Genomic DNA, 22,013 nt, shown 5'->3' with positions numbered 1-22,013 from the left:
ATGAAATGTTTTGATAAAAGGATGGAGGGTTAGATACGTAAAAATTTAAAGGTGTCAAAAATTTACATACCAACTTATTCAGCTTCTTTCGTTTAAGTAGATGAAATAATATGTTATGTTATTTAGCCCTCCTGTCCTTATGCATTGGGAACACTGTCCCAATTGGGAAACTGTCCCAATTACAGCTACCAATTTTTTTTCAATCTGAGACAGTATCAGAGGAGGCAAATGGTAAGGGCCATTCCGCACTCGTCCAAAATAGCACAATGGTTACAAATTGAAATCGCTACAGTTTTGCCATTATACACAACGTCGTTGACAATCTGCAACACTCCTGAAACCGATCCGCAAAAAGCGCTTCGTTGTAGCGCTTTCAGGGAAATCCCAAAAAGTGGATTCACCCTCCGGAAAGCGTTGAGTTGAGGGTTAAAGGTTCATGATACAGATTCTTATTCTACAAAAGCAGGCCAGCATTTAGTAGCTCACTTTATGCACATATGTCTGTTTTGTATCTTAAATACAAATAACACCAAAGCGCCATGACAATTCAGAATAGCTATGTGATGGAATTTAAACTGGATTACATGTGTCTTGCTTTTTGAGAAAGGATGAGAGTGGGTACAGATGTCAGTAAATTGTTTGTCTCTATTGAGAAATAACATTTCCTTGTGCTAGGTTTAATCTAACATCAATTCTATAACTTCCCATGATGGGCAAGATTAACCTCATTTACAAAAGGTCAGGACTCATTTGAAGATTTATGCATACATAGTAAGTAATTGTATTTTGCTTAAGCAAGCAAATGTATTCTGCCTAAGCAAATGTACAAAACAGGATGTGGTAAAATGGGCAAGATGTCTCAGAATAGAGCTGATTGAGCAGAACAACTATTTGGAGAAAAGGGACATAGGTTCACAAGAATAATAGGACAAATGTGGCTATAAGAAAGGGAATGTATGCTTCAGAAAATATATAAACATAAAGGAAGGCAAAGGTCTGCAGCATAAGACAATTGAATGGCTAGAAGTTGTTTGTTTCATGCTATTGCTAATGCTGCTTGGGCAGATTCCTTGGTTTTGATGCCAGGGACCCTTTTATAAGAGCAAAAGAAGAATGGCAAGGCACTTTCCACGAAAATTAACAAAAACATGGAAACTAAGTGGTATGCTGGCAAAAAATTTTTTCTAATGCTTATCAGTGTGTTTCTTACATGATTCAAATAAACTGTGAACTGATCCTTCTCAGTGTTTTCTTATGTCTTTCAAAAATATATTTTCAATGAATACACAGTATGTGTATATAATTAGTATATATCTTGAAGTGCAGAAGTTCTATAATCCAGTAATAGAGAAATTTCAAAACATGTATTTATTGTTGTTGTTGTTGTTATGTGCGAGGTCGTGTCCGACCCATCGCGACCCCATGGACAATGATCCTCCAGGCCTTCCTGTCCTCTTCCATTCCCCAGAGTTCATTTAAGTTTGCACCTACTGCTTCAGTTACTCCATCCTGCCACCTCATTCTCTGTCGTCCCCTTCTTCTTTTGCCCCCAATCGCTCTCAGCATTAGGCTCTTCTCCAGGGAGTCCTTCCTTCTCATGAGGTGGCCAGAGTATTTGAGTTTCATCTTCACATGTATTTATAGAGGAGCCAAATAGGGTCCGGATTAATTATGCCTATTTTCTAGATATACACCTTTTCATCAGTGGTTATTCCCTAAAATATGAAACAGAATTATAAACTTATTTCTGAAACATCAAATCTTAACACCGCCCGTGGCACCGCGGGCACCACGGACTAAATAAAACGGTAAGGCGTTCTGAGGCGGGATGTGTCCGGGATGAGGAAGGGTCCGGATTGGACCCTTCCTCCGGACAGACAATTGGAGGGACCCTCCGATTCCCAGCCCTGAGCAACTGCGAGCCACGTGCAGCGCGGCTCGCAGTTGCTTCTTTGCCACCGCCCACAAGGGAGCCCCAGGCAGCCGCGCAGCGCGGCTGCCTGGGGCTCCCTACAACACAAACCTACGAAGAGCAACTGAAAGAAAAAAGAAAACCAGCCAAAAAGCCCCCACGAGGAGCGCCTGTTGCGTGCAGTTGCTTCTTTGCCGGTGCCCGCAAGGGAGCCCCCGGCAGCCGTGCACAGCGCGGCTGCCGGGGGCTCCCTACAACACAAACCTACAACACAAGCCGCATCAGAAGCCACCGAGGTGCGCCCCTCCTCCGACGCGTGCGCACAGCGCATCTTCCACGGCCTCCCTGCCCTCCTGGCTGCAGAAGAAAACAAACTTCTGAGTAGCCACGGAGAGAAAAAAAAAAACAGCCAAAAAGCCCCGACGAGCCGCATCAGAAGCCGCCGAGGAGCGCCCCTCCTCCGACCCGTGTGCACAGCACGCCTGCCGGGCCCTCCCTGCCCTCCTGCCTGCAGAACAAAAAAAACCTTCGAGGAGCCACTGAAAGAAAGAAAAAAAAACACAGCCGACAAGCACTGCCGAGCCGCATCAGCAGCCGCCGAGGAGCACCCGTGAAGAGCCGCGGAGGCGCCGCCAGCCTCCTCTTACAGGTAGCTTCAGCCCCTCGCCTGCGCCTCGCTCTGTCCCCGCCTGCTAGAGCCCATTGTATTCTTTATACAATGGGCTTTTTTTACTAGTAGTGTCATAAATTTATATAATGGACAAATATTAAATTGCCCCATTTCTCAAGTTACTAAAATTTTTTCGTTCTATGTGGTTAATTACCTATTAAACAAATAAATAGAATTAAATAATGTGTATTATTATACAATCATTAAAATGCACTGTCTCTTGTACTGAACATATTTTATGTTACAAAAAGCAAACATCATAAATTACCTTACAGTATAATTTGGTCCCAGTGGCTGTGCTAATCACTGGAAGCTGGCACACCAGGCAAGAAGCTCATTTGGCTGTCACCATCACCCACAGAAAGGGGGGAGGCAGGGATGCTTGCTGCTTATCAGCAATGATATCTCAAAGAGTACCCTATGTCTTCGGCACTGACACATACTGTTATTTACTTCATTTACAGAACTGGTCATTGTTGTTCTACTATGCTGCATCATAACTATCATAAAAGCATTAATTCAAAAAGGCATTGCGATTTCAACCAAAATGAGCAATAAAAGGTAAAGGTAAAGGTATCCCCTGTGCAAGCACTGAGTCATGTCTGACCCTTGGGGTGACGCCCTCTAGCGTTTTCATGGCAGACTCAATACGGGGTGGTTTGCCAGTGCCTTCCCCAGTCATGACCGTTTACCCCCCAGCAGCAAGCTGGATACTCATTTTACCGACCTCGGAAGGATGGAAGACGGAGTCAACCTTGAGCCGGCTGCTGGGATCGAACTCCCAACCTCATGAGCAAAGCTTTCAGGCGGCTGCCTTACCACTGTGCGCCACAAGAGGCTCTAAATGAGCAATACTACTTGTTTTACTGGATAAAATCAAACACTGTCTAGAAAGGCCTCGAGGACCCAAACTTGTTTTAGCTATTGTAAAATATTTTAGCAAGAATTCTCCTTTTTATGCAAAATAACCTAATTGTCAAATCATTAACAGTTAATCATTAAATTTAAAATACAGTTCAGAAGACTTAGGAAAATTGATTTTTAGATTTTTTAAAATCCTTGCTGTTCAGTAAATGAGGTTGGTAGTCTTCTGTTCCCTGTATGGGCATTGCAGATCTTACAAAATGGGAAACCATTTAGAAATTTAAAGATAAACTAAGAGCATCAGCTCTTTAGAAATGTACTTTTGATGTTACTTCCTAATGGCAAAGATTAATTTATGCAACTAGCTGGCCAGTGTACTCTTTCTTTAACCATATATTGTCAATTGCATATTTAAAACACAAATTCTATTCAGTCATACTAAGGGCATAACTAGATATGACGACGATTTATATTGTAGTGAAGAAGAGCTGTGATCTGAAAGTCCCTGCTCAACTGTTACCTCTGCTACAAACTTACTAGCTAACTTTAATCAACATATTGACTTAACTGTAGCATGAGCACACACACAATACAAAATACAAAATTGAGACAGTATTGGGCTATGTTGTAAGGCTGTTGTAAGAATTACAAGATGTATTTGAAGTGTTTTGTACACCAAAAACTCTATATAATGTTAAATTTTATTATGCATACCTTCCTTTTTTTGAAATATCAAAGCTCTGTAAAGTCACTAATTTGATTAGGAAGGTGATGGTGGGGGATGGCATGTTTAGTCCTTTCCTTCTCTGCCACTCTTCCCGCCTCCCATCTGAATTAGTTGCATTGGGGAGAAGGGACACATACAGCTAATTGGAAATTTAAGAGTAAAAGGGGAGGAGAGATCCTGATCATGACTTTCATTTATCAGATCTAGTTTGACCTTGAGTGTGAACATAAGCAAGAACTCACAGTACGTGTCAATATTAGTTACATACGGAATTTGAGTTATGACTTTACTGTGCTTTCGTAAAGTATAAAATAATGCAGATTGGCCTGTTTATTTTATAAATTATTTATTTCTTTGGGTTTTTAATGCCACCCCAGCAAGAAAGTTGGTACAAATTACAAGCATTACAAATTTCAAAGCATACAAATCATGAATGTTTACTACATATTCCATGCTGTGCTTCAGTTGAGTTCCTTTGGGCCACATCCTTTAGAAGTTAACTGGTCTAGTTTCTAAATGAAACTCCCTACTTCTTTAAGCTGCTAACAAGAACTTATAAGGACAAAGTACAGCACCAGAAGACCCCTCTCAGCCTAGTAAAGAAATTTTGATAACATTATTTGCAGCCCACTCTAACAAATGTTCACCGGGAAACAAGTTCCATTGACTTTTGTGGGTTTGTTTTCCCAACTGTGTGATTTTGGACTGCAACCTTAATGACTGAACAGAAAGCAAAATCTTGTGGGGAGAAACACATATTACAACACACCTAGACGTGGACTATTTGCTGTATAACCTTACTTTTACCATGGTCTATGCCATAGATACTAAAGTCACATGTTAAGAAACACCCTTTATACCATTTCTAGAGGGGTGATACTTATAAATATATGCTTTCCCTAATAGCCAGGAGTTTTACTGTAGAATGCTGAATATAGTCCTTGAGTTCATATCATATTGTGCTATGGAAAGTGATACCAAAGAGTTTAGTGTGGAGCTGTACAGCTTGAATAACCCAGTTCTCCACTACTAGAAGACCTGCAGAAATGCAAATGTTTGGAAAACCTGAGGGCTGAAGACAGTATGAACAACTAAATGCTGGGAACTGCTGTATAAAATAAAACCGAACCTGGGAGATGCTACATTACATTAGTAACAAAAAAATACTCCTCACAACTGCATAACATTCAGTTTTCATTAATATATAAAAATATAAATCTGTTCTTAGGATTTTGTATTATTATATTCTACAGTATTTGCATTACAGTAAAAAACTTCGGCCAGGAACAAAATACAACCATTTTTGCATTCTGGTAGAAGATGTTAGCTGATTTCATCCTCTTGGGTGATGTTAGTTTAGATGGGGACTCTGTTTTCCTTGGCCCACTTCTTCATGATCCGGACAATGTACTCTACTTGTGGGTTACCTGTACTCCGCAGAAGATGCAACACTTCCCTTAGGGTGTCTCTGAAAAGTACAAGCAAAAAAAAAGTGTCAGAAAGCAGTCCTAAACTGGTCTACTGAGAATTATATTCAATGGGGCTTATTCCCAGGGTAGTGTTCTGAGGATTGCACTGTCAAAGGGTTGAGAATGAGACTGGAAGATATTTCCAATCTCCAGACTAAAAAAGAAAAGAAAAGAGGATGCTAGTAGTACTGCAAAAAACGTAAGTGAATGTAATGTGAAAGTTTTAAAACAATACAATAGTAAGAACAACGAATACTGTAAAATGATTACATCTCTGTGAAATTGAGAGAATGGTGAAATGACTCAACCAGGCTAGAGAGAATACCACAGAGAATATTCCCATGTGTACCCTAAGTCACTGAAAATGCTTCTACATTCACAACAGCATTGAGAACCCAATGAGGAATTGTCTCCATTAGGACCGTTTATGCACTGGGAACTTCACTGCCCCAGCTTCCACGCAGGAGCACAAATCGGGGGCGGATGAGGTGCACTGGGCCAAATGCTCTCCCGTATGGGTGCAGGAAGAGGTGGGGCAACCTGCCATGACTAAAACTCCAGCCTGCAGGCTGGCATGAAACCTCCAGTGCATAAACCGTCAAAAAGCAAGCTTAATCAAAAGTACAACCAAGCTGATCTTGCACACCATAAAACTTTCAGATAAAGCTACTGAGTCTTCATGGAAGTTTGCTCATTTACCGCTCAGAAAACTGCAATTCTCTTATAACACTGATTCGTCCTTTTATTTGAACCATACTAGTTTTGAAGCACCAAGACTAAGAAGAAACAGATTAGCATTGCATTCATATCCTGTCAGTTACCGGGTTTTTCCTGCTTTTTCTAAAGACATTTGTCGTTAGGGATTAGAATGATGCCACAAGCACAAGATGTTGCAGTATTGATGCAAAAGAAGTCTAAAAACAGGAAGCAACTGAATTTACTTACTTGGGTTCTCTACAAGCTAAGATCATTTGGAAGATGCCTACACACGCTCCCCTTTTGCCTTCCCAGTATTCAGGGTTCGGATCCAGTCTTTCAAGGACATCAAAGGCTTTGGCAGAATAGTAAAACTGTCCCATCTGTGCAGGAGAGAAAGAGTTAGATCCTTGAGGCAGCAATACTTCATAATAACATTTTAAAACCACAGTGAGTTATATAGAACAGCTGGTCATGGGAACTAATAGACGATTTCGAATTTTCCCAGTCAACTAATGACCAAGTAAGTACACTCCAGTTACACAAATACTTCGAAAATTTAGGATAGAGTTTTTGTCTTAAAATGCTGCCTTAAAGCAGGACTTGTTTCATACATAGAAAGGATAAAACTGCCTCTAAATTTAATCACATTAACTACCTCTTAGCTTAATCACATTAATAATGAATTGGTGTACAACTCCTCAAGAAAACTTAGCTTTAGAAACAAAAAGATGTTTTAACTAAGGCTGTTTAGTGATTTTTTTTGCACATCTGCAAAAAAAAAACTCTGCATTAATGAAAAATGTATTTATATTGTTTATATTGTATACAATTGGGAACAATTCATGCCATCACATCCATTAAGCCAGAGGGCAAAAATATAAACCTGTTTTAATCCAGCTCAAAGAGAACATGCAGAGTGGCTGTAAGGGAGTGGCCATGTGGACATGCCTTTCATTGCCACTGTAGCTAAGCTTTATTTTCAAAATGGCATGCATTATCCCCCTCCCCCAGACCTTTATATCCCTCTTCATGTTGAGCCATTCTATAGTTCTATACTACTGCTCCATAGGGAAAGTGCAAGTGAAGGGAAAAGGGGGTTCCAGGCCTGAGGGGTCCCAGCTTCATCAATGATCTGCAGGTACAAGAGGGGAAAAGGGGGAGGACTGGGAAGGGACTGGGGGCAGCAGTATACAGTGTGGAAAGAGGGAATTGTGAGTGCTATTCCCACTCCACTTGCTGCTGTGGTAGGGATGTGTTTTCTTGGTCCCAGCAGGAAGCAGCCTAAGATGCTTTCTTACCTATTTCAAGCAAAAATGTTTGTTGATTAATGGTTGATTCCCAATGGATGCAATTATGGATTGCTATATTAGGCCTTTCAGGCTCAACTTCTCCCCTACCTACGGTGTCCCAATTGCCCTGTTTGGCTTCACAGCATTTTGTGGTGGTGTGAGGCCCAACTCGGCATTATTTTTTTTTTACTTCCACAAAAGTGGGGTTGTGTTGTGACGCAATCCCACCTTTGTGAAAGTGAACTCCCCTTTGTGCCCTAGCAGTGACTGTGCATGCCAAAATCCCGGGTGGACCATGTCTGTTGGAAAAAATCTTCCCCCGTTCATACAGAAACCACTAGTGGCCCAGCGCTGCTACCACTGTGCATAATACGTCTAAGAGTGTCATCCACCAAATTACTATGTTCAGATATTTAGGCTCAGATTACAGGATTAACACACTAATGTTGTAAGACACCCCAAGACAACTGGTTCAATAGGGGTGACCTAAATATAAATATAATTATAAATATATAATTATACATAAATGTTTCAATGTGTATGTCTTACACCATATTAGATAAAAATGCAAATAGATCTTGGTTGGCTTCTTATCAGCCACATAACTATAATAGCAGCAGAAATGGGTGGAAACGTGTGTTAAAAAAAAAGCTACATTCCAAGTTTCTTGTGGATAAATTACTATTACTAAAGGCCAAGAAGGAAAGATAGCGAGGCTCACTTTGTAGCAGTCATTTGCGATAAGTTGCAGAAGACTAAAAGACTCTCCTGAGGTTTCCATCTTCTGGTATAGCTCCCAAGCTTGCCGTGGCTTCTTATTCATAATGTCTGCAAGGAACAGAATGCCAGTGGAGACACGTTGATACGCTAGATAAGCACTCTAGTAAGTAGTCTTCTGCATTTGGATAACCAGCATAACCACACCCATAATCAGTCATAGTACGAAAACAAAGAGTCTAAATCAATTATGGAATCAAAAAACATGAAAGAATCTCAGGAAATCCATGTCACGTCACATTAGCACAGAAGCAATTAACATGTTTGAACAGAGTAGTAGTCCATTTAAACTAAGCTCCCACCCAGAAATACAGGTTACTCCACTGATCTGCCCTGAAACAGCATAGTGCCAGTGTGGAAACAAAAAAACTGTAGAAAAGAAGTGCTGACATAAGAATTGAAAATGTTCTAAGCAAGATTTCATAGCACTGTTCTTAGTTTGCACCATCTTAATTAGCCCAAAACTTTGGAACTCTCTTCCTAGGGAAATTTGTCTATCTCCCTCTATTGGTACCTTCTGCCAACAGGCAAAGACTTTTTGTTTGTTTCATTAGGCATAACCTGCCCCCCCCCCCAAAAAAAAACCCCCTGTTATTTGCCTCCCTCTCTAATTCTGGTAATTATGTGTTTTACTGAATTGTTTTATCATTCTAAATTTCAATTATTCAAATATTTTAATGTTTATGTATATCACCTTGGGGATCTGATCGGGTGGAAAGGCACCATAAAAACTTTTCAATATAAACAAATGATAGTTTGCATATAATAACTAGTAGACCTATAATTCTGCTCTGAAAAATATTCTGCAATAAGAAGATACAGATTCTATAGGATGATGCCCACTTTCAATTTGAGTGCTAGTTGAAACAACTGTACAAGTAGGACATAAGAATTTTTAGATACTTTTCCTTCTTCACTATCTCCTCACAATTCTTTTTCCCCTTTCCCTTTATTATCTCTAAAATACGTGTACAGGAATTAGCACTCATGTTTTGAACAAGTAAAGTACTGGTGACATTAACTTTTATTGCTTAATGATAGCTTAATGATAGTCATGTAAATACACTGACTGTATATTAGATGTGTTCAACTACAAACATTTGAAACACAGGTTGTCAGCTTTATTTAATATCTTATTTATGAGGGTCCTAGAAGTATTAATCTGCACCATAATGTAATGGTGTTCTTTGAAAGGAAGAGAGTCTGGTGTATTTAAGGTCCAATTAATGGTTACTAATATATTTATAAAATTTTATAGAGATGGCCTTGTCAGAGATACAGCCACTGAGAACAATCTTAAGCAGCTCTACTCAGAGTCCTACTCAGGTTTATTCAGTGTGGCTTACTCTCAGAAAACATAAGGCATAATTGTTTATAAGCTACGGCACCTAACAACACCAAATTTTTGCCTAAGGTAGATGTTGGCTTGGCACTAATTTAACTTTCATTTTTCTGTATTGACAATATTCTCCAGTACTATTTGTGTAAACAGATTGACAATTCTTCTTTTCAGAGTTCTAGGTTCCTCTTTAGACCACAGTCACAGAACTGAGGTCAACTGTGTCCACTTTCACTTAGGAACCCAAGGATGATATTGTTTGTTCTTTGATTAATGACTCCTCTGTATTGTTCTTGTTCCTATGCTTCATGTAAACTGCCCTGAGCCTCTAGGAGGGTGGTAAACAAATAAACAAACAATTTGGGTCAAGAAGGGGAATCAGACACTTCACTTCTAAACCTGCCCCAATTTACACCAGCTATTACCACTCCTTTATTCTACACCAGGGTTAGTCAAACTGCATCCCTCCAGATGTCCATGGACTACAATTCCCAGGAGCCCCTGCCAGCAAAAGCTGGCAGGGGCTCCTGGGAATTGTAGTCCATGCACATCTGGAGGGCTGCAGTTTGACTACCCCTGTTCTACATGATGAGTCAGGTTTAGGGGAAAAGAAACTAAGGGAAAGAACACACATCTACCTAGAGGATAGCAGTAACACAACCTTAACAGTGTTACAGTATGATGGTACTGCAAAAGGAAAATACAGCAGTGGGAAGGGAAAGATGAGGAAAGGCTTTGGTACAGTCTCTGCCAGCTTTTGTTCTTTTTGGAGACCTTGTGGAACAAAATTGGTTAACTGAACGTAATTAAAAGGACTCTGAGAAACAAAAGTCCACTTACTCCCGCTGAGTTATCAAGGAAAAGAAGATATGCAAGCTCATGAGGTATTTATCAGTGTAGCTTGTTTTCTTAAGAGCCAATGATAAGTACCACAAACAGGTTTTAGAACTGGCTCATATGTTACATTTTATTTACTAGAAGAAGAAGAGTTGGTTCTTATATGCCACTTTTCTCTACCCAAAGGAGGCTCAAAGCGGCTTACAGTCACCTTCCCATTTCTCTCCCCACAGCAGACACCCTGTGAGGTGGGTGAGGCTGAGAGAGCCCTGATATCACTGCTCGCTCAGAACAGTTTTATCAGTGCCGTGGCAAGCCCAAGGTCACCCAGCTGGATGCATGTGGGAGAATGCAGAATTGAACCCGGCTCGCCAGATTAGAAGTCCACACTCCTAACCACTACACCAAACTAGGCATTTGGTCGAGTTTTTATCCTGTTCTCTTTGCTGATTTTTATTTTTGAGATTCCCCCTGCCTAGTTACTGTTTTTATCTGGTTATTTTAATTTATTGGACTGGTTTCACTTGTTCTGAGTTTTGTGTTGAATGGATGATACACTATTTGGATTCATATTTGGCAGAAAATTAAAGAGACTCACAGCAGCGAGCCAGCCAGCTGATGTAAACAAAATCATTCTTTATTTTCTCACTCTGAATCAAAAGGAACACCTGGAGAGGGAAGACAGAAAAAAAAACACTGCTGTAAATATCAGCTCTGCAACACATACTATAAACATATTTTCACTACAACATACAGCCAGATTTCATATAAGCCATATACGGGTGGCATGTGTGGGATGTGGCATGCAGGCAGATTTAATATAAAATAATGCATTAATTGTCCTTCTGAGCTGTGTTATCGTGATCTCTGGCTTTGAAATGCTAAAGGATGGTTGGGACCCTATGCATAGCAGTAACAGCAACAACAACAACAACAACAATAATATTGATGCATAATAACTTTATTTTTATAGTCCACCCTTCCCAGTTGGCTCAGAGCATGCAAGTGTGAAGGAAGATGGGGTGAAGTAAAGACTTGACTGCATAGTCAAACATTACTGCTTCTACTGCTCTTTCAAGAACTATTCTGGGGAGTTATAAATGTACATGGATCTCTGCTTTTTGGGGGGGAAATTACTTATCTTTGCTCAAGGTGATATAATTGTTGCTGGGATACTGCATCTTGTTTTCATTTTCTCTACCTAGCACTTCTCATGCTTTTGTAACTGCTATGAACAATGAGCTCATCCAAGCATTACAGCTACTGGATATTGTTTGTGACTAGAAGAGCCAAATGCTCTCTTCATGACTACACCATTGAAAGCCTTTCAAAAGTTTGATTGTTCTTCTTTAATCTCCTTTAGTCTCATGTACACTTTTCATGAGCTTAAAAAAAACCTTTGACAATCGCATTCTTTTAAGATACAACTGCTTAGCAAGAACACACATCTTGTCAGATTTATGGGGGAAATGGCAATACTAGTCTGTCTCTAAGCAGAAAGGCTACAGGGCTGACAGAGGGGGACAAAATTCGGGGAACCCAAGTCAATTGGAGGGCACTTGAAGTATCATGCAGCATCTAGGTGAACGTCTTTTCCAGGAAAGTCACAGTAAGGCCCATTATACATGGAGTGGAAGGTCCGCATTCAGGGTGAAATGGCGGCAGCTAAAATAACCAATTATGCACGCTGCAGGCAGCAACCGGGTGCAGAGTCAATGTATGCCGCCGAAAAAGCTGCGTTAGCGAGATGCGGAAGAAAGTGGAGCTTCCTGGGACGAGGGCGCAACCAGAAGCGACTCTGGAGTAGCTACGTGCATAATCGGATACTCTGGATTTTGCCACCGTTGCGTTCCATCCCGTGCGGAAGCGGTTTGCTTTGCTTCTTCCTCCTCCACGTTCTCCAAGACTGAAGCAAATTTGCCTAATACAGATCATGCTAAATCCATCAACTAATCCAGAGATGGAGCAAGTCAAGCAACCTCAGCTGTCGGCTGCTACGCTAACTCTTGACTGCAGCCTGCTAACCAAGGTCATTTTTTATAATAGTCTATCCTTTCTCTCTTCCTTTTTTTGTATCCAGCTGAGCCAGACGATGCAAAGTGGTAGTTAGGATGTTGCAGCAAAATAAATCAACTTTTTCCTCTCTTTTCCTTAATTTCTTTCCCTCTTTCCCACTTTTCTCATTCATTTCTATCTCTCCCCTCCTGCACTTCATTTGAACTTCATCTCAAAACTTCTTCATCTTTATTCTGCTTGATAACAGAGTGCACTTATAAGAGTACTATAAATAGCAAACCTTGCTAATATTATGAACAGAGGGGGAGAGTTAATATTTGTCCATGATTTTATGAAGTAGCAAAAGGATGATTTCCCCCTCCTTCATCCTTCACATGCATGATAATGGAACATTAATCTGTTTTAGTGATTACATATATCTTCAGGCCCTTTGTAAAGGCTACTTTGCTATATGACAAATGATGCAACTTTTAAATATCATTAACATCAGTTTTATAATAAATACCAAACCCAGTCTTTCTCCCCAGTAGGGATTCAGTGCTGCATTGTTCTCCTATCCTCCATTTTATCCTCACAATAGCCTTGTGAGTGAGGTAGATCTGGCTGAGAATGTATCACCCAGCAAACCGAAGGCGGATTGAGTATCCAAGTATTAGAGACACTTGATAAGCTGCTTAGGAGCTCTCTCATTACATGTTGTCTGTCATGAAGACAACCTGATTCAGGATGTTCCAGTTCCCTTCATTTCTGTCAGTGTAACATCCATCATCATTCTGGAGTTAGTGGTCAGTTTTCAAACACATAACATGTTCCGAGTTATGCCTGCCACATAGAACCCTAGCTTTAGTTACAAATAGCACAATATGGTGGTGATTTGTCACACCTGGGCTTGGATTTTCCCATGCCTTTCAGTTTTGGTCCTGGAACTCCCACAATCACCCTTAAAACTCATGTCCAACTTTATTGGTCTCCTAGCTTTATTCTCTAATGAGTTATGCCTGCCAGTGTGGTGTAGGGGTTAATAGTCAAACTAGTATCTGGAGTCCTAGCACTGAATCCTCACTTTGCCACAGAAGCTTGCTGGGTGACCCTTGGCCAGTCACACATTCTCACCCTAACCTACCTCATACAGTTGTTGTGAGGATAAAATGGGGGATAGGAGAATGCTGTAAGCTGCTTTGGACCTCCATTGGGGAGAAAGGTGGTGTATAAATAAAATAAATAAGCAAAACAAACAGGAACTGTCAGGCCAATTCTTTTACGACTATAGACAATAGAGTTTCTTGACAGCCCCAGAAGGGTTTCACTGACTGGGTGGGAGTGAATTGAATTAATTTTTCATATTTAATTTTTTTAAATGGGTGATATGACCATATATGGTTGTTTTGATCTGCTCCCCCTCTCAAAATGGCCGATGTTGGGCCTAGAGTTTATTTATTTATTTTCTTTAAAAAAATTTATTTATATATAGATTTATAAGCCTTTCAACAATATTTAACAAAAAAACTGAACCTTCTATTTCTGCAGCACAGGAAAGTTTGGGCACAATCAGTTGTTTGCCTCTACTTAAGTTGTTAGTCTTCCACTGCCCCGGATTCTATTGTGAAATGCTTACCTCTCGCTGCCACCTTTTTGCCGTTTTGCACAATATCATCAACATCCACGTCCCATCAGCAAACCTCAAGCAACACCCTCCATTTTAAAGCGCCACTTGGGGAATCACATAAAGTGGATTCCCCAAAATATGTAGTGCAAGCAAAGAAGAGCAACCAGCAAGCCACACGCAAAAGAAATGTGTGGAGCCGAAGTAGCACTATCTCTGTCTCCAGTGCCTGCCCTTGCACCCACCTCCCCCTCCCTTCTCCCGGAGACGGGTGTTTTTTTTTTAACCAAACTGCCTGGAGCAATGAATAGGCTTACAATCATGAATAGGCATTCAATAGTCCAGGCAGAGCAAAAAAAAAAAAGTTTCTCCACCAGTTAACACACAAAGCATGCCTCTCTAACCCCCGCCTCCAGAAAAAAATCAGGAACAAGATTACTTTATTAAAGCTTCAAGGCCTGTAAATCCAAAGAGGGTTGCAGTAAAATAAGCACTATGCACCTATGATTAGATCATAGGCACAGCAATGGAGAAGTTTTACTTTAAAAAATACCTTGTATCACGGGCCCTTTAAACCATGGAGAAAGGTGATTGGCTGCCTGGCTTGATTGACAGGCAGATGAGAGTTGCGTGTATAATGTGTTCCTCTCCTCCACCATTTCAAGCAGGCATGCTGAGTGATTAGAAGTATGAGAAGTCGGCAGAGGGAAGAGAAACCCAGGAGGCGCAAAATGGCTGGAGGCGTGATTTTTTTTAGTGTAACACCATGGTGCTGGCGTAACACTATTTTTTCAGATGTTCGGAATAGCCCTAATATTTTAGCAATAATAAATCATATGATTTATTTCTAAACAAAGCCATGCTATGGTCAATGCAATTAACTTCCAAAATTAAGCATAAAACTGTGGTTGACCCTTACAACTCTGAATACTAATTTGGGTATTCACAATGGGAATTCATCCAATATGAACAAAGAAAGCAACCAGACAGTGTGCAGGTGGTAACGTTAGGAAAATAATCATTGATCATCCTAAATTCTAGCAAGAGGAAGTAGAAAGCTTATTCAGAAGGTTCAGATAGGTATGGTGTCATTCCAACAGCAAAACCTGATTTGCCACTGAATAAGACTTGAAGGAGCTTCAAATTTACTCTTGTAATTCCAGTTCCTACCTTCTTCTGTCCACCCCACTCTTACCTTTACACACAAACAGTTTTGAATTTTAGTTTGCAATCTGGTATCCAGAAACTCAGAAGTACCAAAAAGTGTCATACATAACAAGAGGAGGTAGTGGGATGGTGCACATGGACAGCTCATGATTCTTCAAGACTCAGTCTTATAATGAGCCAACTATGACCATACAGGTAGAAAATATTTTCCTTCCTTGCCTGCAGTATCTTAAAGCACAGACATACCTCTTCAGCCTCGCTGGTATTGCCAGTTGCAGCTTTGGCTTGGGCATAATTAAAGTTAAAAGTGTCATCATTGTAGAAGTAACTCTGGAAAATAAAGTACATATAACACTCAAGAAACATAAAAACTAAGACACAAAATGAGTCAGCTTTAGCAGGGTAAGGGAGGTGGAAGTCAAGCTTTTAAACAAACAATGGCTAGAGTTTGTGATTACAGACATAACTGAAACATTCCATGGCATTTTGGGAAGAGTTCCAAGCCAGAAATTGCAGGGTGGCAACTTTCTGAGGTTCGTCTTTCTTTCCGGGATTATTAAATTCTACTATGATGCATCTGCCTCTTTGACCGCAATTTCACCCATCTCAAAACATTCATACTTATTCTCTAACAGTTCAGCATGCATGGAAGAACTAAGTTTTATGTCTGCGTATGTTATCCTTAGAAGTAAAACACTGACTGTACTAACAGTTCATAGAGAGTTCTGGTAAATTGTCAAGTGCGCCTAGCAAGACAGCCTTGGTCAGAGTGAAACTAAGTTTATAACAAAATTTCAAAAGGGGCAAAACTAAGCATATATTTTAAATTTCATGTAGTCCTTGTATGTTTAATACTTTATTACATGTACTTGAGAGAAGTAGTAGCATAAGTAGTGACCACCTAACTCTCAAGCAGGAGACATCTGAAATAGCTTAAATGTGTAACAGAAAAGGAGAACTATTAATTGGACAGATTTCTTCAGTAGAAATGACTACAGTATGAGATATGTTATAATGTATACTCTATTTGCCAAGGTCCTTTGGGGCAGTCCAAAGAGCACTGTACTCTGTGAGGTTAATTCTGCTCACCGGCAAAGTGTTCAATCCTACCCACCCTGCTGTATTCAAGTCTGTACTTAAAGGAAATAGGGGTTGTTAATCTAACTCTGTGGATCATATTAAAAACAAATAGCATCATAAAGCATTTATATCCCAGGGGGAGGTGGGATATAAATTAAATAATAATAATAATAATAATAATAATAATAATAATAATAATAATAGTAATTGTATACTATAAAAATATGTAAACAAAATATCACCATTATAGAAGATTGCCTAATTTGAGCAAGCAATTTTCTGAGCTCTGGTACTGTGATGGATTAAACAGGAGGTTTTTACTAACTGCCTAAAATTTTCAATGGATAAATACATATAACTGGCTTTGCACAATTTATTCTGGTTTTTTGCTAGTTGTACAGAAGAGCAGCACACCGATATGTGCCCCCTGAATGCTAGAAATCCTGCTCTCATCTCTGTTCCTTCTTTTCTCACGAGAGATTTCACTAATCATTGGCTCACGTACTCTAAGACTCTTCCTGAGCTTAGAAGCAAGAAGCTTACTGTTAAAAATTAAATGCAGAGATCCTCAACTGTTAGCACTTGCAAAGAACAGCCTAATCATGGAATATACACCACACTATGCTAATATTTCAGACAGTTCCCTAGCTTTGTCCTGGCAGTACTGGGGCACATACTTCTGGGGTTATAAAAGAACAGCCAATATGACCATAAGTATGAAATTGGTTATGTGCAGTGCATTTGCCAAAACAACAGCCTCTTTGTACGGATGTGGGTGGAATAAAGAGGGACATTCCCTCCCCACATTCATATGAAATCTTTGCCCAAGGAAAAAAAAAAGCACTTTTCTCCCTCCAGCTGTAGGAAAGCCATAGCTCCTTTGTACTGAAAACTTCTGGTTGTGCAGGAGGTACAAAGAATTACCTAGACACACAGGTTTGGAACAGAGAGAGTGGCAAGGTGCCAAATGACATTAAGCCTCAGACAGGAATGTTTCAGCATTACAAGAATTGCATTAACAGATTATGAAACCGGCTTCGTACACAACCATCAATCATCAGGTATGCCTCACCCTACATTTAGCTAAACTCTTTTTCCTGGTCAGGTCTATATCCTACTTTATTTTAAAGATTGTCTTTGTGTGCCTTCAGTTTTCATGGCTTTCACTTTCTACAACTACTTCAAAAATTCTACTAGTATCAAATATAATATCAAATAAATTTGTCACATACAGCCCCGAGTGAGCACTCTGAAACACATGTGGGTACATTTATACAAACACCCTTCTGCCCTCTGCTGAGCCGTTTATGAAAGGCCTTCTGCTTGACAACAAATCATGAGCTGTAGGTGCTTCTGTATTTGTAGTTGAATAATCCAGTTGAGCAAGATTATATGTCTTCTGGGTAAGGAACTCTTCACGTCAGTGCTGCTACTAGAACTGGGAAGGATCTCAACAGATCTATCCTGTACCCCTTCAAGTCAAGGTGCCTGGTTTCTCTAGTTCTTACTGATGCCTGCAATCTTTTATGTGTCTCCTTCCAACCAAAGCACCTTAATAAAGAAAGCTCAGTGAAATAATTATCTCTTTCTTCACCTCTTTGGCCCTGCCTCCCAACTCTGCAGTATTTGGACTGCAAAAGGAATGAAGACAGTGCTTTGAGCAAGTGGGGTCTTCTCATTCTGAAGTAGTTAGGCAACATAATAAAATCAAACTCTTACTAAATAAATCTTAAGAAAGATCCCTAGTGGCAATTCAACAAGGGGTACTGCCAGAGACCAATACCCATCGACACTTCTGCTCGCTCTGCTGTCTCTCATTGTGTCAGCCCACTACATCACTCCGCCTACCCCAGGCTAAGCTATTCCAAGAGAAATTATACAAGAGTTTGTTTAGTCCTATTGGACATGTATGGCTTATTGAGCTCTATCTAAAGACAGCAGTGGGATTCAGGAAGAAAGGTTGATTAATGAAAGAGGGTAGGGGATTTTTTTTCAATCAATTGGAACAATTATAAATAAAAACAGATTACTTTTTTGATAGCCAACTGGCTGAATTTTTCTGTTTTAGATTCTTGCATTCGACCAGCCCTCTTCTGCACAATTCCTTACAAAGCTGACCAAAACAGCTATTTATTAAATTATTTTAAATTACCAATACCAGTACACTCTAGCAGAAATCCAAGGTTTTAAAATTAAAATTACAAATACAGAGAAGCTGTTATCTAGCACTTATGGAGAAAGAAGGGGGGTCTGCCAGTTAATCAAATGGACTGGATGCTCAGGAATCAGGATTATTGCTGTGTCCTGTGCCAAGAAATCCACAGTGACCACTGTTGGGAATACCAGTGCAACAGACCCAAGGACTTTGCCTGAGCCACAGAGCATCTTACTCAGCAGGAAGACAAGCCAGCCAGTTGAATAGAAGCCCTCTACAAAGCCTTCCCCTAGTGGCTCAAAGGAGACTGAGAAAGCAACAGTAGTTAATAGATGATCAGGTGTTAGAGAACAAATTCTTTACTGTAGAAAGATTATTCAACGTTTTACGATTTTGTATTTTTTTTTTACATCTCAGAAGCTAAACAGGGTCAGCTTCAGCTGGTATTTGGATGGGAGATTTCAAAGGAAGTCCAGGGTTGTGTATAACACTCTGGCCAGTGTCCATTTTGATCGTGTCTAACCATTGTTTTCTTTGTCAGCCTACTTTACTTTTACCACTGACCAATCCTGCCATAACGGCTTTCTTCAACGAGTAAGATCACACGATATGGCCAAAGTAACCAAGCCAGAATGTCATGTTTTTGCCTTCCAGTGATATATCAGACTTTATGCGTTCTAATATTTTCTTGTTTGTTACTTTTGTTGTCCATGAAATACACAGAAGCCTTCTCTAGCACCAGAGTTCAAATGAATTAACTCTCCTCTTGTCTGATTTTTTCATCATCCAACTTTCAAAACCATAAGTGATTACTGGAAATATGACAGATCAGACTAATCTACACTTGGTAGTCTGGCTTATGTCCATGCTTTTCCATGCTCAGTTCAAGTTTATCATTGCTGAGCGACCCAGAGCAATTTGATGCTTTATTTCCATACTGCAATCACGACTTATCAATTTGTGATCCAAGAAAAATGAATTCATGAATACATTTAATTTCTTCACCATCAATCAATAAATAAAGAGACATTATTTATTTGGAAGAAAAAAATAACTCTTCGTTATTATTTTTATCTTAATTTTCTAAAAGGACATGTACTCTTGAAATTCAAAAGAGAATGAAAATTGCTGCGGATCCCAACATTATCAGTACCACCCTGGTAAAAAAAGAAATTCTGTTATTTTGAACACCAGAATCCAAGATGAAATATGGCAGGAGGTATTTGCAAATAATCCTTATTCATGCAGGTCAGGATACTGGGAGAGAATATGAAACCAGGTGCCCACCTTATGAACTTTCACAGAGATATAATGAAAATAGCCTCCGTGTTGTTTGTCTCCAGAATCTGGTAAATTGTGAATTAATGGCTGCACACCTGTCAGAATCTGCCTTATTCATACAACAATGTATACAAGGATGCCCTGAAGACTAGCAATCCTGGTAAAATGTACTGACCTTCACCGAATTGAGATAAATTAGGACATCATCAAACTGTCTGAGCAAAAAGAAGCAGGATGCCATACACTGTCTTCCAGGGATTGTATCTGAAGAACAGAGGTACAAATATTTTGAGCAGAATAACAGAACAGTTTTTAAAAATTAGATCAATTTCTAGAGAAAAGAAGAGGAATCAAGGTTTTTACACCCCACTTTTCACTATCTGAAGGGGGTCCCAAAGTGGCTTACAAACACCTTTACCTTCTCATAATAGACACCCTATGAGGTAGGTGGGGCTGAGATAGTTCTAAGAGAACTGCTCTATGAGAACAGCTCTAATAGAACTGTGACTAGCGAAAGGTGACCTAGCTGGCTGCATGTGGGGGAGTGGGGAATAATATCCAGTCCTTCAGATTAGAGTCTGCCGCTCTTGTTACTACACTATATTGGTACTCAAACTTTCACCCTCAAGCATTACAAGAAAATGGATGCATATAATCTGAATTGACAGCTTGAGTCACAGATGTTGTTTATATTAGTCAGTACCTTATAGGAAAGGACTTTAAGAAATTGAAATCTGAGTAAAATTTTATTTATTTCATTTTATTTATTATTTAGATTTTAGAAGATAGGCCACCCCTCTTGAAACCATTATCTCAGGTTCTCACACAAGACACTTTGAGAACCGTGCTCCACACATTACATTTGAACCAGGAAATTTGCAAATCCTGACTCATGTTTAGAGTCGTTACTGTAATTTCTAGTATCCAGGGCACTATGTACTTTGTGCCAGTGAAATTCAAATACCGTACTTGGAACTTTGGTAGGTAAGAATGTAACAATGAGATTCTATGCAGCATTAGTCCAATATAACGTCACTTATGCCAGTGGGTTTATACTGGCATGACCGTGCATAGGATTGCACTGTAAAGACAGGAATATACATAATTGAACTGGAACTAGATACTACAATATACATGCAACTTCTGCTAAGAACAGTAGCTGTGTCTGTGGTTTCTCCCCATCTAATATCTATGGATGCAGAAAATGATGTTATCTCATGAGCATATTGTATTAGACAAACCAGAGGGGGAAAACTTAATATATGCTGGTGTTTGGATGGCAGCTATTTGTATATTTTAATATCTAATAGTGGCCACAAAGATGAAAAGTTGAAATCAGATGTCTTTGATATCTGAAAAATCCATTATGTAGTTATGCAATGTGGGTAAAAGGCTGCAGTCAATGGCAATATTGTCAAGTAGCATTTGAAGGAACAAACATAAAAGCTGATATACCGCATTCACTGGCTGAGCCTCCTACCAGCTGGAAGAACTGCTGAGCAATTTTTAAATGATCCCTCTGGAAAGAAACAAAAAGGCATAACATCCAGTGTAAGGAATGGACAGGGCAACCAGATTGCACATGTGATTCTAACAAGAAAAGCCACTTCCAGATCAAGATAAGTGGCTAGAGCCTTTTTATGATCCAAACCCTTTCTCCCTTTAAACTGGTCATTGGTCCTTCAAGGGTATCTTTTCGGGTTTAAAATGAGCTCTCAGGACAATGTTACAGTTACAGATATTTGCAAGCAATTTAACATGCTAGTATAAGCTAATATAATAGCTTAGAGTAGTGGATCCATGTTCATATCCCCTCTGTCAAGAAATTCAAAGAGTGACCTTGGGTCAATCGGTCTTTCTCAACCCAATCTATCTCTTTGGGTTTGTGAGAGGATAACAAGGAGAAGTAGAGAAATATACATGCCACCTCAAGCTCCCTGGACAATATGCAAAGCAAAAATGGATAGATTCAGTTAGTAACACCTAGGGCTGTTCCGCATTCGTCCAAAATAGCACAATGGTTACTAATTGAAATCACTATAGTTTTGCCATTATGCACAACGTCGTTGACAATCTCCTGAAACCGATCCGCAAAAAGCGCTTCGTTGTAGCGCTTTCAGGGAAATCC

The 22,013-nt window shown here is 39.8% G+C and overlaps 1 protein-coding gene across 4 annotated transcripts in view; it reads right to left on the bottom strand.

Moving 5' to 3' along the window:
• Nucleotides 1-4,502: 4,502 nt before the first annotated feature.
• IFT56 (intraflagellar transport 56) overlaps nucleotides 4,503-22,013 on the bottom strand; it is a 36,632-nt gene continuing 19,121 nt past the window's right edge. For all 4 annotated transcript variants that reach the window (XM_077339285.1, XM_077339284.1, XM_077339286.1 and 1 more), the window contains 7 exons: nucleotides 21,341-21,404; nucleotides 20,061-20,149; nucleotides 15,616-15,699; nucleotides 11,182-11,251; nucleotides 8,352-8,458; nucleotides 6,588-6,721; nucleotides 4,503-5,641 (listed from right to left, as the gene is read on the bottom strand). In XM_077339285.1, coding sequence (XP_077195400.1) covers nucleotides 5,530-5,641; nucleotides 6,588-6,721; nucleotides 8,352-8,458; nucleotides 11,182-11,251; nucleotides 15,616-15,699; nucleotides 20,061-20,149; nucleotides 21,341-21,404 — 660 coding nt within the window. In that variant the 3' untranslated portion in view covers nucleotides 4,503-5,529. The remainder of the gene's footprint in view (nucleotides 5,642-6,587; nucleotides 6,722-8,351; nucleotides 8,459-11,181; nucleotides 11,252-15,615; nucleotides 15,700-20,060; nucleotides 20,150-21,340; nucleotides 21,405-22,013) is intronic.

This window comes from Paroedura picta, chromosome 5, assembly GCF_049243985.1.
Source record: "Paroedura picta isolate Pp20150507F chromosome 5, Ppicta_v3.0, whole genome shotgun sequence".
Lineage (NCBI taxonomy): Eukaryota > Metazoa > Chordata > Lepidosauria > Squamata > Gekkonidae > Paroedura > Paroedura picta.
This window is presented reverse-complemented; position numbering and strand designations above follow the sequence as displayed.